Source organism: Motacilla alba, chromosome 1 (genome assembly GCF_015832195.1).
Source record: "Motacilla alba alba isolate MOTALB_02 chromosome 1, Motacilla_alba_V1.0_pri, whole genome shotgun sequence".
NCBI classification, from domain to species: domain Eukaryota; kingdom Metazoa; phylum Chordata; class Aves; order Passeriformes; family Motacillidae; genus Motacilla; species Motacilla alba.
This window is the reverse complement of record NC_052016.1, coordinates 43,570,450-43,587,076: the sequence shown is the minus strand read 5'-3', so window position 1 is coordinate 43,587,076 and position 16,627 is coordinate 43,570,450. Positions and strand designations below refer to the sequence as shown.

Sequence of the window (16,627 nt, the reverse complement as noted above, 5' to 3'; positions counted from 1 at the left end):
TTATTACAGTATTACTTAAAAGTGAAGACATCAGCAATGTTTAAGTTCACATGACTCCTAATTTTAAAACCTACCTTTTTTAGGTTTAGGGTGGGGGCAGTGACAACGACCTTAAGTTTCAATCTACTGAAATCCTCACTGAGTGCTATGATTACCCATAATTTAATTATGTAAAGCATTCTGTTAATCAAATTAGACTACATTATGCACTGTTCAAAAGAAAGCAAGACTTCAGCTTATTTCCCTCCTCCTATGAATTCTATGTAATGTTTATATTTAAAAGTAGCAATTTATTTCAATAGTGCCTGTTTCAGTTGCCAAGCTGCATATCCCACAGAACATGATATGTGTAAAGTATATAGCTTACCCATTTATGGCATCTAATTCTGAATTCCAAAATACAATTTTTGGAAAGTGTCTTGAGTATTTGTCGACTAGAATAAAGCATGTCCAAGTCTTTGATAATTTGAAAACATCTGCATTTAATTTCTAAGCAAGGAGTTCAGAAATGTTGATCTTACAATACACTTCCCTGCACACTCACCACAATGAACTCAATCATTCCATGAAAGGGTAAAATTTTTCTTCTGTTTAGGTGCCTATGAAATAAATCTGAACATTACTATCAAGCAACAAAAAGCACCCATTTCTTTGGAATAACATCCACATTCCACCAAACTTCTCCGAAAACTCTGTATACTTCAAGTAGTCTATATTAAGTTTATTGACATCTTAATTGAAAGTTTGGATTTTTGCTACTACTACAATTATACTGCCTTTACTTTACCACCCCAGTATACAACTGGCAGTTCTTCTTGAACTATTCTGTACCTCAAGAATGCTGAGAGAATGAGACAAAAGCAGAAGAAGTATAACAAGGTTAAAGAACAGTTGCAAGTCTTCTGGAAGAAAAATCAAGCTTTCTTTTCTAGATTTTTATCCAAAGCTGGGCTTAGTTTTAATCATTTCTTGGCTGGATAGTTTTTGTTTCTGCAGACACATGCCTATACACAACTAGTTATACAGCAAATAAGAACCATTACCAAATAAGAAAGAGCTTAAAATTAATACAAGTTTGTTCTCAACTCTTGGTTTAACCAGTCAAAGGAAAAAGAGATTGGAATGAGTGACCAGCATATTGTAGTTATGCAGATCTTTGACTCTGTAAATCCTGTTTCATTAGGATTTATTTCCTTCCTTTGAGATGTTCCTGAAAGATAACTTCGTAATGTAAGCGCAAGTGCCATCAAGTGTCCAAGAAGGCTATTTTTTGTTACCATTTATAGAGCATTAAGGTTTGCCTACTGAAATGACATGAAAAAAACAAATCAAATTTCTCATTCCAGCACACTGTCTTCAAGTGTAAACTAACATGATTAGCTTTCTTTGTTGAGATTTGCCCTTTAAAATCTAAAGGATAAAAATCCATTGATCTTGGTTCTTGTTCCTGAGTTTCATAAGCCAGATTACTGTCACTGTCACCAAGTGCACGTGTGATGCCTGACTGTCCCTGCTATGACACCAGCCATATCCCAAGTGTCACTCTAAGAACACGGGGCTGACTCTACCTGGCTTTAAACAATGAGGCAGCACAAAGGTGAAGGCCATGTTTAAAGAACAAACATTGCATGAGCTCCACCTGAGTATGCCTTCCATGAAATGGGAAAGATGTGAGCTCTTTGTTTTCTACCTTATTTTTCCACTAAGATCCAGGCAGTAATGAAGCAGAAGCCATGGAAGATCCTCTCCTCCTAAACCTAGATGACAAAATAGGAGAAAAAAGCCATCCCACAACAGGAGGCAGGACTTCCCAAGGAACATCACATGACCTGATAGAAGAAGAAGCAACCAAGTCTTGATAAAATCCCATGCTACAATGTGGGCCAAAACAGTTATAAAAATGGCACTATTAGAAGCAGGGATCCAGGACTCTCTGTTGAGCTTCAAACTTTAAGTGTGTTTAGAACTATAGCCCCAGGGAAAACACTACTGAGTTGATTTCAATGTCTAAATTGATACTTGACAAGACATGGTTTCTTGTTGGTACTAAAAGGCTTAACTTGTGACAGAACTACAAAAATTACCAACTACAGCAAACGGCAAGACATCACCTGAGAGAGTTTCTCCATGCAAAAGCAGAAATTCTGCCACAAGTGAGCACTTCAGACTTCTTTCCAGCCAGGACTAAATTATGTCCTTTTTGCTCTTCCCTCACCCAGGCAGCAATAACTTGGTGCTGGATGCTTCCCTACAAGAATCAGGACATGCTTCAGAACATTGTCCCAAAATGGGGCTTTGCCCTCCACAAGGCATTACAATCCTGAGCTTCAGTTTAACACATTTTCCAAGAAGGAAAACCTTTTCCTCTGAGCTTTCAAATTTCCACAGAATCACAGAACTTTTTAGGCTGCGAAAGAGCCTTAAGATTATCAGCTCTGACCTCTAACCCAGCACTGCCAAATCCACTACTAAAGCATGTCCCTAAGTGCCACATGTATACACCTTTTAAATTCCTCCAGGCTTGGTGACTCCACCATGTTCCTGGGCAGCCTGTTCCAGGGCTTGACAACCCCTTCTGTGAAGAAATTTTTCCTAGTATCCAATCTAAACTAAATATCAAAGTACTTGTGCTATTCCAACAGTAACTTATAACATCACTTACTAATCTAACAAAAAAAAGTAGCTTAGTACTAAAGACTTTTTTGTATGAAAGAAGGAACCGAGCAACAGTTTTACCTTAACTAGCACACCATCAGCTTAAAAGGTGACAATACAAGGAACAGGGAATCTGGACATCATCAGACAAAATACACGCTTCCTGACAGCTGCTGCTGTAATCAAAGCCACAGTCACCCCAGAAGAGGGGTACAGAAAACAGTGACAAAACAATCCTGGAAGACAAATGTCTCAAGCATTTACTTGATGCACTTTCAATTATGCAGATTACTTCTGAAATGTTAGAAAAACTTTAAAAACACATTAATTTTTATCTGGCTAAAGTCTTACATCCTGGCAGACCTTGTATAATGTTAGTGCTAAGGATTACATGAAAGCACACAACAAAATTTTAATTATCTAAAAAAAACAAGGCAGGACTGGTCAAATTCATTTTACTACAACTGAAAGGTTCAAAACATTTAAAAAGTTCATTTGGAAAATTTAAATCCAGCTGTCCTTCATCCTTTTGGATTCCCTCCATGTTTGGACTAAGATGAAACTGTTCCCAACGCAAAAGAAAAGGTGACAGCTAGTCCTGTTTATGAAGTTTAGTTTATGAAGTCAGTTTAGTAAGTTCAAACAGAAAACATTTTCCTGTGCTATGATGAATAAACTGTGTAGGCAAATATAATGCTTTGCTGAAACAAATGAGATGTGTTAAATACCTGTTACTTCACAGAGTTACAAACAAAGAAGTGACAATGTTATTTTTTTTCATTTGAAAGGATATTTTGGAATTGGTACGCAATGTTTTATAGCATGTAGCAGCACTGGGTGATAATTTCTTTGAGATGCAAGTTATATTAATGACAAAAGATTGCACATTACTGTAAAAACTCCACGAAACAAAAACACCCTTCAACCTACATTATTCATAGTATCCTCCCTCATTTAATTGTAACTGGCACAAGGTATTTCTTGAGACATCTGTAACAGCTCAGATACATCAGCAATTTTGTACAGAAAGCATTTGATAAGCTGGTAAGAAAAGTCACTTAGGAATGCTCAGTGTTGGAGCATTTCTTGCATGCAAGTATCGTCCTTTACAATACTACCAGTGTACCTTTAGCAAAAAGTTAAAACTACAAGATCAGCAAAATCACAGATTAAAAGTGGCTGCTGTTGTTTATTCTCTTGCCACAGCAAGTCTCATTCCTCTTTCTTTCATTCATGCACCAATCACCCTCAAAAGCCATGAAAAAATTACAAATTTAGTGTATATGGAAAGTTATATTGGAGGGCTCTTGGCCTCAAATATTTGAACCATGTCCCATATTGTGCCATATCTCTGTCAAGCTTGGTATCTACTTGGCTCTCTGTGTGTGCCAGATATCTAAAATTAGGTTAATAGCTTTGAGGTTTTTTAAAATATTACACAGCATGAAAATTCTTTGATATTTTGAGTCACTATGACTTCCACCCTGTTAAAAAAACATACAAATATCTGGAATTAAAGTTGACTGAAGAGCAATGGATACTCATTTCTCCATTAGATCCTGAGGGATTGATTTTTGAGTCTGTGCATTTTTTCATGGTCCTAGACCAAATAGTTCAAGCTTTAAGAGCGCAACTTACATGCAACCTTCACACTTGACTAGTTGGAATAAACAATGATACGGCCAAAATGAACCCAGATTTAGCCATTTTGTGCAACTGAAAAACAAACCAGCTGTGAAGCTGCTCGGACTACTTTAAACCAGAAAAAACTCTTCTCAGCTGTGTTACTTTATCATATACAAAAGCAGAGCATCACCCACCGGAATGCCACTGATCAACTCGTTCCATATTTGTCTAAATAGTATCTCTTCCTCTGTGTATGAGAGTCTGTGTGCAGTACTGCATAAACGGCAGATGGACTGATGACACAACATCAGCAAAGGAATAAATGAGATTCAGGATCCTCAGATTTCTCTGCAATTGCTGACATTTCCCTCACTTCCATTTTCAGTACACCAACAATATCATCCTCTCTGTGTCTCTCTTTCTGGTCTCTTCCTAAAATATTTTTAATATTAATTAATTAGTTAAACCAATCCTTTTGTGGTAAATTCATTTTTTTTAATCACCTGCTCTCTGCTTTAACTAAACTCTACATTTTCTCATCTTTTTCCACTTGTTTTACCTCTAACACTCCCACACACCAACTGCTATTATGTCAGCTCCATGTCTCTTGCCACAAAAAATTTTTGGGTTTTACCCATAGTTTGTGCTTCTCTACTTCCTTTCTTCATATCTTTCTTATCTTACTTTTCAAATTTATAACTTTCCACTCAGTAATGTTTTCTCTATGGCTGGAACATACCCCCACACTTCTTCCTCCCATCACTCTCAAGAAACAGCCCTCAACAGCACCACTCTGCCTTTTGCATCCAGCTGCTTCACCTTGTGCTAAGGCTTTATATCATTTAATCCGTAACCCTCAAGAGGCTCTTATTAATATTAATATTTCCAATTCTGTAAGCAGCCCACCATACACCAGAAGTCCAAGTAGAGAATGAATAAAGACTTTGATGTAGTGATGCACAGTTTGAATTTCAAATATAGCATGCAGCTCAGCATATGCTAGGATAACTCCCCCCTCTCCGGTGTAGCATATCAATGACAATGTACTAATTTTTCTCAAGTTTTGTTTCTCAAAGAAGCTTGATATCAAGTCAGTCCTAGTTCAGATGAGTCTCTTCCTATCCTGCATTTTGAAAGTAGCCTTTGTTTGTTTTATTTTCAACACCAGAAAAGCCAAACTCTAACCCAAAGACACAGTTTCTTCAATGTAAAAGCAATAACTCAACTGTTGAGCTGTTCACAACAAAGTGTACCTCAAGTGTCTGGAAACATAAGAGCTATAGGTCGTCTTCATGGACAGTCATTAATATCATCTACTGTTCCAGATAAAAATAACTGAAAGATTACATTTCACTTTCCACCTTTTGCTGGAATCTTGGGGTTCCTTTTGATCTCAAATTATCCATGAAGGGATCATCTTATATGTTCACTATCAATGCATCTCTTATGATCCTAGAAATTTTGTGACTTCAATACATGCAATCCAAAATAGAACTTGAAAGCTCCATGGCCCTGTGTATCCACAGCACTGATTACCACTGCTCTGTTCTGGGCTATTGCAGAAACTTTCGGTCTCAAACCCACATGTTAAGCAATGTCAGGACTTAGATGTGCTAATTTAGTTCTAAACTTCAAATGACTTCCAGTGAAAAGCTAACAAGTTGATTTCAGACTCTGCACATTAAAATTAAAGCTACAAATGCTTCAGAGTCTCATGCTTATTTCTAATGCCTATCTCAAAAAAAAAAAAAAAAAAAGAAAAAAAGAAAATCCAAATCCTACAGTACATTCTAATATAGCTTCAATTTAGCAGCAAGCTAGTCTGAAAATAATACTTTTATTCTATTTTTCCATAGAGCATATGTAGCCTAAACATCTTATTTTTAATCTGTCATGTTAACATGGAAGCAGTAAGGAAATGCAGCTAGGGAGTTCAGGTTCACATAAATCTATAATCACTGACTTATTTAAAATGAACCAGGACACTTATTCACATGTTTCCATTCACAAGTTTCTAGTAGCTCCAGATTAAAAAAACAATAAAAATGTCACGTTTCAAACAAGAGTCCTTAGACCCCACTGCCTTTCATGTTCTACTGCATTTAACTCACTGAAATGAAAACCGGCAACCATGCATAAAGATTTAACACACCTTTCTACTAAGGAAATTCATCTCCGAGGACAAATTGTCACATATTGCCATCTGGACAACAGGACTTAAATTTTCTGATTTTAAAGCTCTAATCTGGCTATAAAAATTCAGTGTAGCAACAGTCATGATAATCACTTATAATAACCAACAGTAACTACAGTTACCTCCTGCCTACCTGGGCAAAGGCACACATGAAGAAGCGCAAAAAAAGTTTTAATTATTATTGCTCAGGCTGCAAAACCCAGTGTAGCAAAACATGAAACAAAACAAAGGAACACATTTAGTTCCATTAACATCTTAACAGGTCCTGACACGAGTTTTACAGAGTGCAAGAAATGCAGGCTAATTTCACAATCTATCTGCCATCACTGATGATTAAAATGCGACAGCTTTCAAAATGGGACATGTTGAAATCTAAAGCTAACAGACATAAATGTTTTAAAGGCTTAGTAACTTTTTAAGTGAATCTTATAAAAGTATATAAAGTTCTAAGCCAAAAATAAGCAACACAAATAGGGAAACATTTACTGTGATTACAGGGCTTGCTTACAAGGTATCACAAATGTTTACAGAGCAAACCCTGGCCGCTCTGGCTTCACCAAAGATTTGTGACCAAAATAAGCCATTTTGCTGAAGAGAATATCCATGTCAAACGGTATGCATAAAATGTAACTGCATAGCTTGACTTTTGCCATACAGCTCTGTCCAACACCAGGTGACCAGTGTGGTACTTCATCCTTAGAGCCATGAACACAATGACAGCTTTCTCAGAATCTTGATACTCAGAGGTGCTGCTATTTAAGTACACCTATTGCCCCCTTCTCTTGGAAAGTCTATTCCAAAAGAGTGATAGTATGTTCAACTAAATACCACCATCCTTATAACCTCTCTTCTCTGAATTCAAGGAAAACTTCCAAGGTTAAGATTTCCTTGCAGGAGTCAAACCTTGCTCCCATGCATTACTGGGACTCTGAACAGCTAAGTAACTGAATTTCAAAAGGAGAATCTGACACCTTTTCAAATTAGGCTAGAAAAATCATAAAGAAAAGGAATCCTAAAGGACAGAGTATGAGTCATACAAATCAGGAAGCTATAAAATTTTCAATGGTACTTCAACAATAATAAAGTGAAAAGCAAAAACTAATTTCTTCTCTTCTGAAGTCCCCCCTTCTCTTCTAAGTTCCCCCCATGAGTCTGTCTGTAAAGACAGAGTCTATGAACACAGAACAACCCAAAAAACAATTTCTGCCTTAAATAAATTGTTAAGCACCAGAGTATGAGAGAGAACTATATAATGGGTTTGGTAAATGCATAAAGAGACTTTCCAGGATATTTACCTGCTAACACATGTCATGATATCAACTCCTTCCAAAAACTCTGCCCCCACAAAATACTCAGAATTACAAGTCATCAACAATGATTGTACAAGGACGGAAGAGAACCTATTAATTTTATCACCCTAATCTGTACTATGATACATTGCCTTTGTCTCACTCCTTTAAGTCATTAATCTTATCATCACCATCAGAGTTCAACTCATGCACAGCTCTACTGAGGCCCCAGTAAACTCTCTCAGTAGTCTGAACACAATTCTTGTTTACTTTTTTTGTAGTTTCTGTGACTATTTATGCAACTCAAACGGTACAAAAACTTGACGTAATTCCTTTGGCAAAGTAAGATCTTTCCTAAATGAGTATGATCAAGTAATAGAAGCATTTTATATTTGGAAAAAGTTAATGCACAAAGCATCATTTAGATAAATCTTATTTATTTGAAGAAGAGTAAAAGAAATATGACTCAAGATTTAAATTGATACAATCATGTGGTAAAAATGTTTGCATGCACAACTGGCACAATTTGTGAAATTATTAATTGCAAAATTGAAGTATATGTTGTTGGATTTCTCATCTGCAAAATAATGATCATTTATGTACCAGATGCCATTCTATCATGGAATAGAAATACAAAATTACCATCTTCTTGGGGCTACAAAACACAAAACTTTGAGCATAGTACAATCAACCACATTTCAGCCTCTACTTTACAGCTACTTCTGAAAGACCTTTGATCACAATTTGCTCTTAAGGGAGTTTTAGTCATCTAATTAGCCATAATTCTTGAGGAAAAATCCTGCAACAATTTTAAAAAAATGCAATGAATCTCAGCATCTATCAACTTTAAACAACACATTTCCCATGGATCTTACATGTTTTTATTCTCTATTGAAATAAGGACTACTTACTTGATTAGCCATGTATATTGTGAGAAGACCTCTCCTATAAACAAAAAAGATAAAATAAGTGGATGAAACAAATATTTTTTTCAGACTGAAGAAAAACACTTGAATCAATAAGAATATTTTATTAAAAAAGAGGTATTTTTTTTAAAAACAGATTATTGATGGAGGATGAATCATTACCACCTTATAGAAACATAAGTGCAAACATAAAAATAGCATCTTGACAGCACAGCATCCAAAGTAGTTAGGAATTACAGGAACCAAGTTATATATAGCAACCAGCTACTCCACGTGAGTCCTGAAGCTGTCAGAAGGGGCAAGGCACCTTGAATTACACACAGCACTTATCACAACTTAAGCCTACATATGAGCCAGTAACATAAGCATGCAAACAATGACCTAAGCCTAAGTTAAATTGTGAATTTGCAGCAAAATGCTCATGTGTTAATTTCTGTTTTGTAATTGGTGCTATGCAGCTCCAGGCACCTTAGCCCTTCTGCCTACAATATCAGGAAATGTTATCTACTGAGACTGATGCACAAATCTTGGCTCAAGCCAGTTGAAAGTCACAGTGCCAAGAGTCCCCTGGAACAGTGGCCACCATCTTCTCTTCTAATCTTTATCTACACTTTTTTCCACTCCTATTTTTTAATCTGTCTGTCTCAGCCCACAGCTCACACTGTTCTTTAGCAAAAGTATAAACTTGGGCTCAAGCTCACATTTTTGTTGTTACTATTGCAGCACAAGATGAAAACTGAAATTGACTACGTAGATGTGAGCTACTCCAGCAACTGACTGCACTGTAGGGTCCAGATTAAATTAAAATTATTTCCTATACATCAGTCACAACCCACCATCACCCCTGAGAAAGTGGAAGACGTTACCAGTGGAGATATGCTTTGCCCTCAATTATTCCTCCTCTTCTGCAAAGACTTCATTAGAAACTGTGGCTAAAGGTTTGAACACTCAGTTCCAAGTATTCCTACTAGACTGGTGTGGTGTTACATTTTAGTCAAATGGTGTGCTCTGTCTCAACCCTCGAAAATGTACGGTTTACTCCAAGCTGTGATCCTCCCCTGCAGCACCATGTATCTGTAATCCCATTGGCCCAAGTCTTATTCCGCGCCCACTTTGGATCTCCCTCTTATGCTGTGTGAGGAAGACCAAACTCTCTCTTGGCCCATTTTCTCCCTAGGCTCTCCCTCTCCCCCCCTCCCCTTTCCTCCTCCTTCCCCCTCAGAAACCACGCTGCTCCCGGGGGTGGGACCCCCAATAAACCCTCATCTAATCAGCACCCTCAGAAGCTGTGTAGAGTTTCCTTGTCTGCCTGCTGCTACCAGCGAACACATAGCTTAGGGGGCCCCCGGGGATCCCCTAAACGAACAGCAACAGACTGGTGTCCTTATCTCCTTGAATTTACCGTCAGCCTTGTAGTATTTGGGATTTTTCTCATTGACCCCACTGGGCTTACACAGAAAACCTGAAATTGTTTGTGAAGGCACCACACATTCAACTATTAAAGTTTCTCAGTATGGAATTTAGTTTATGACCTGAATCCATATTTGTCTTCACGTCCTTTAGGATTTTTTTTTAATATTGCTACTACAGAAGGTAATATACAACAGAAGGCTTAACCCAGGCTTGTATGTTCCATTTTGTCATGACATTTTAAATTTCCGAGCATTTATAGAGTGCTTAAAAGAACTGTGCATTAACAGAACATATCTTGCTATCAGCTCAGTTGAAGAAGTGAACAAAACAAAAGCACAGATAGCAGGAAATAAATCTATATCACACAGTTCCCAAGCTTGCCTCATCCAAAAAGTTTATTCCGTGTTTACTAATCCCCATGTTTACATGTCCGTAACTTTGTCAAACTACGCATCCAGATCAAGATTTTTCACAGCAGCCATCTAAGATGCAGGGATACATTCCACTTAAAAGTTTTACTGCTTCCACATCATACTGAAGTTGTGGAAAGTAGTAACACAGCATACTGGCTTCCACACGTTGCTCTCTACTCACAGAAAAGATTCAAATTTGGTTTAAGTTCAAAACTTTAACCAGCAAAATCCGTTTGTTTCATGGTTGTTTTTTTATTTAAATAGCAGAATTACAAATCTGCTCTCTGTATACCTTCTCTACCCAGTACCACCCTGTGCCAGATACTAGAAACAAGGTTCTAGCATGGAAGCCTAAGGAAAAAAGGCCTGAATCTAAAGATTTGGTGAGGATGAGGCATACAAAAAAAAAAAGAAGACAAAAGGTAGGGAACAGGGTCCACGAGTATTTAAGCAAAATAGCCCCTACAAATTGCAATAAAGCATGAAAATACTGTGTGACATTTCTGAACAGGAAGGGGTAAAACTTTACCTGACGCAATAGACAAATTCAACTCCCAGGCTGGTCTGCAAACGTTCACCTAGTCTTTCAGTTCACTAGCTCAAGTGATAAAACAATATTGGTGCCCCAACCCTTCTGAGTAGCAAACTGCCAGATAATACACAGCTCTGTGTACTGTAAATCTTATTTTAATTTGTACTCAAGAAAATACACTGGATTTTTCCTGTTTCTTAGATTTTTTTTACCCCTGTAAAAGCATTAAAAATTTATGATAAACATCCACTCAGCCATTTGGAAACACAGAGATAAACCTACCCATAGGAGCTAACCTTGTAACTCAATCCACTTTGAGTATTCTGGAAAATGTCAGAACATCAAAAACATCCTGCAGTAACACACCTATGAGAAGACTCAACCAGCAAATGAGCGACAGATGCAGCTTTCAGAGTACACTCTGTGTGTTCACAGTTGTAGATTCTACAGTGGGCATGAAGCAGGATGATCATTGCTATGTGCACATAACTTACTTAGTGGAGTCTCCCCTGCAATCTCTCTGTCAGGCAGGCAGGGCTTTTTGGCCTCCCACTGAAATTTATTTAGTCTTTTTTAAAACACTAACAAACTAAGAACTAAATGAGGTTTTGTTTCTATTGTAGTCCCTTTGGGGTAAAATGCAACTCACCAACCACAAAGACAAAGAAAGGAAAAGGGGCTAGAGAAGAGGAAGGAAAGAACTCAGAAGCTGCAGTGCAGCTGCAGCAGGGCCAATGTGAGAAGTAGGTGGCTGGGAGGAGACAAAATGCGCAGACAATAAATTTGTGCACGGAAGTAACTTCGGAACTGAAAACACAGCAAGTTGTTAAGATGACGCCACCTCCAATTGCCTGCAACAAGCCCGGCTGTGAGGCCCAGGCTAACTCCAAGCAGAAAGAGTTTTCTTTCTCCAAATTAATTCTGTGACGGTTTTAAAAATAAATAGCCTCATGTTTCCATGGAAAAGGGAAAAAAGGGGGAGGGGGAAAGGGCATTCTTCCTGGCCCTGTGCAAATGTGATCCAACAAGCCTAACCCAAACCTGAACTCTGCTGTTAAAAAGCAGTTGGAAGTTCAGAAAATGTTGCACTGTTTTGTAGCAATGACAGCTGACAGAAAACAGGACAGAAAGATGGAGGTAGGCCAACTAAAAGGGTCACTGGTACAACCCAAGGACTGTATTAAAACTGCAGCTGGTAAATAGGGGGAGAATATAATTGGGAAATGGTATTAGGAGAGCAGGAAATTATTAAACAATAAAAATAATTAGTCAGCCATGTCTAACCACATGCTTTGAGGAGGTTTAAAGATACTAATACACAGCTTACATTTCACTGCTTAAGTCCACGAACCAGTGCTGAATGCTAACCTTGGCAACACCAACACCAGCAGGTGGCTACAGCAGTGGCAGTCTGGCAAGGACACTACGGGAAAGCCCAACCAGACACACACAAATCCCTACTGCCTGCTCTTCCTCCATGGTTTCTGTCTTAAGCCATTTTCCCCAAAGGCTGCTTACATAAATATCTTCATTGTGGCTTCCCAATGACTCCCAGTCACCTCTTCAATTGATAGTCTCTCCCATACCCAGCTCTCTTTCTAATGACATCTCTGATCTTTAACTCAGGATGGAAAAACATGAGCTAGGGGTAACCTTAAATTCATGAGCAGTAGACCCAGGTCCATCCTTCCAGTTTCTTGTATTAAATTAAAGAACCAAAAAAATACTTTGCTGAAAAAGTATTAACACGACAGATCTCCTCCACCTGAAAATGGAGGCTTGCATGAAAGTAATCATGTTTTATTTGCTCTTAAATTCAAGTCTCAAGGAGAAGTAGTGTTTGGTATACTTTTCACATTGTTTCTCCTCCGTTTTCTTCCCAATTTACACTTTTAAATTAATTTTCTAACATGCTTGATAGAGAACTAAGTAGGCAAGGTCTCAGAGTTTAGTTATACAACACAGGTCACATTATCTACAGTTGAATAATTCCAATCTTGCAGATTCCACATTTAATGGTAAAATTACAGAAGATCACAGACTTCTAGAAGATAATTCTCTTGTTCATTTATACCTTCCTCAAAGAAAAGTTTAACTCAATAAAATTTGCTTTTTGGACAAGTTGGGAACATTCAGACCAAATTATAACAGCAATAGTTTCTAAACTAAACTTCAAAAGAGAACCAGATATTTTTGTTATTGCACTGCCCAGAGGAAAGAGTCTAAAATAACGGCTAAAAACCCCCAAAAGCTACAGGATAAAAATAACAAGGAAACCTAGCAGTGCACCGGGCTGTATTACCAGAAGTTTAGGTAGGAGGTCAAGGGAAATGATTAAACCCACTTACTTGGCAGAGCCACAGAGCCCTGTGCCTGTGGTCCTCAATACAAGCAAGCATTGATCAGCTGGGCAGACTCCCACCTGATTCAAGGAAGACACGAGAGCACTGCAACAGGGACTCAGAGGTTTGCAAGGCTGGCCAGACAAATCCCCAAGCAAGCCGGATCGAATTCAGTGCCAGCCCTGCTCCAAGCAGGAAGCTACACTAGCTGAACTCCCAAGCCTTACCTGAACAATTCTGTTATTCTACAGAAAAAGATGGATGCAACTTCAAAATATTGTCAATAATTATTTTTAGATTATAAAATCAGAAGAGATAACAGTAATCAACAACCTGTCTTCCTAACGAATACAAAACACGAACTCTTCTTTAATGAATTAGCCATTTACTTAAAAAGATCAAATTTGTCACTTAAGTATTTCCAATCACCACAATCACAGATACATTATTTTATGGGTACTTATCTTTACAGTTTGCACCCTAAGACAAGAATTAGTCTGGTCTCTGAAAACAGTTACATCTTTACCTCCCCTGTAACACTACCCCCTCCAACCAAGTCCCCCTCAATACCATTTCTTAAACAAGAATTACACTCCTTCAGTTTTTCCATGACGTTCCCTACGTTTTTAATCATACTTATAGCTCTTTGCTAAAACTGTCCCAGTTTTTCAAAATTCATCTTTAGGACTTCAAATGAAAATCTAGGAAATATAAACCAGATTAAAGTTCTCCTATCTTTTGTTTAACCAAAAGTATTTTAAAGTCAAAGTAATCATTGGGTGCTGCTTTCAGACTTTGCATTTGCCTGTGAGCAAGGTATTTGTATCTTCTTGTAAGTGCTGTAAACTCTGGAAAACTTATTTGATTGGGGCGAAAGTCCAATTTCCCTCACACGTGAGTTAAGAATTTTATTTGTGCCAATAGAAGCAGCAACTGTCCAAATCTGCATGCCAACATATTGTTTGTGGAACACTTTGCTGAAGAATGTTTTCTTGCTCGGCTTGATGGGCTATAAAATTCAAAAAATAACTCTATTTTCACAAGCAGCATAAGCTTTTGCTTCATATAATAGTAAATCACACAAAATACCAATCTTTAAATACAACCAAGATTGTTTTTTCCTACAAAATTCATTGCCAGTTCTCTCTCATTTATGGTTTTCCTTCAATGTATTTATGGTTTCCCTTAAATACAGAGTTGTTACTAAGCTAAAAAAAAACCAAAACACAACAGCACCATCCACACACACAAAAAAAACCCTAACCAACCGACCTTGCCTGAAGGTGGGATGAATCCTTACAAAGTACTTACACTCATGGAAATGCTACCCTAAATTAATTATTGCAACCAGAGAAGCCCTCAAAGAAAATTTCCAACAGAAAGCAAACATCTTCTCTTTCTCTAAAAAGCCACAGAAGAGAGGAAGGACCTGTCATTTTTAAGCTATATTTTTCTCAACATTTATTCGTCCTTCTGAATATTTCTTTCTTTCATGCATTTTGCCTTGCCCTGCCCATCTTTTGTGTCTAATAGCAGCACTCCAGTTCCTAGAATTTCCTCATGAAAAACTGTTTTTGGTGATACGAAGTTTAAATAATTGTCTCCTATATTGCCTTGTTTCAGTTTAACCACAAACCTTTCTGAGCAGACATCCTGAAATCTCAACATTCACTGCAATTAATTAAACTTACTTGAACTACTATAACTTTTTTTTACCAGTATTGTGGTTCTTATGATCAAGGGTTTTTGCTTTTTTTTTGTCTGCTCAAAACTAAAGGGGAAATAAGTTAGCAAGTCAGAAATAACAGGAAGTAACTACAGCAAGATGAATACTGTGTACAGAATTAACACAAATTGACTGAACAGGCATCTCCTTCAGTGAGAACAGCCCTAGGTGTGACCTATAAGAGGGAGCCCCTAAATTCACCCCCAGGGCAAGGGACACACCAGAGAAGGTACATCCAGGCCCCATCCCTGCAACCCAACACAGGCCCCATCCAGGCCCCAGCTCCCACAACCCAACACAGCAGCAGCAGCAGCCAGCAGCACAGGCGGATAGAAGGAGCCTGACGATGGATATAGCAATATGTTAAAAATCTTCATACATGCAATTAAGAGAACAGGTTCTCTGATTAAACATCTAATGGATGGATTATGTTCCTCCACATATGCAATAAATTTAAACAGCTGGTGGGGCAAACACCCAGAAAATAAAAATATCCAACTCACTGCTAAGACAAGAGCTTTTTAGCTTTGCTATAAAGCCTTTAACTTCATCCCCAGTATAAAACTTCAAATTCCTCATATCTGTTTTTCCAAAAGCCCTTCATGTTGACAAACCAAGAAGACTTTACCAAGAAGAAGCAGGTACTAGAATCAAAACTCACCTTTCCTTGTGACCTATACAACAAAATCTGAACTATACATGACTTCTGTAACCATTTTTTCCATAAATTCATTATATTAGTGTCCTACAAAATGAAGTCTGAATTTTATGTGAATGTCACTGTTCACTGAATCTGCTGCATATTCTGACACTTATCACTGTATTTTAACTATTTTTTATTATTTGTTACAAGTCTAAGAAATCACAAATAAAACTACTTTTATAAAAATCTCTGGATTCAAACACAAATATGGAATGGAATGTTAAACAAAGATAAAACCTTTGCTGTACTCACTTGTTACAGCAAAACAGTAATTTTTAGTGATAAATATTTTCATATATATGTATATATCATATAACAATATATATCATTACATATTTTATATATATATATATATATACACATATATATATATATATATAATTTTAGTAAATGGCAAAACTTGAGAACATTTGTCCTCTTTGAATTTAAAAGAATAAAGAAAGAAAAAGAAAGATTCAAAAAGAGTTAACTTTGGCTTTAATTTCTGAACATAAACTAACAAGCTAACATAATAGTTTGTAATGGCTCCCCAGACAGGACTCATGGTCTGCAAAAACAGGAAGAATTCCTCCCATCAGCTTCAATCCCTTCCCCACCACGGTAAAACACCACTTTATAACCTGCAGAATTAAGTGAAATACACAAATCACAGGTTTCCCTGAAATGAAAGAAGTTAAAATGAAGAGGTTAAGAGGTAGGGTTTTCTCTGCTTTACAGCAGCTTGACACCACAAGCGAACCCAGCATAGATGTGGAGTTGTGATTGCATCCCTGTAATAACACAAGCACTACAGATTATGTTTAGGGTA

At 37.4% G+C, this 16,627-nt stretch overlaps 1 protein-coding gene across 1 annotated transcript in view; it reads right to left on the bottom strand.

Moving 5' to 3' along the window:
* The window catches only part of TMEM135 (transmembrane protein 135), a 159,897-nt gene that overhangs the window by 115,725 nt on the left and 27,545 nt on the right, over nucleotides 1–16,627 (bottom strand). Inside the window, exon 4 of the mRNA XM_038152078.1 lies at nucleotides 8,676–8,709. Coding sequence (XP_038008006.1) covers nucleotides 8,676–8,709 — 34 coding nt within the window. The remainder of the gene's footprint in view (nucleotides 1–8,675; nucleotides 8,710–16,627) is intronic.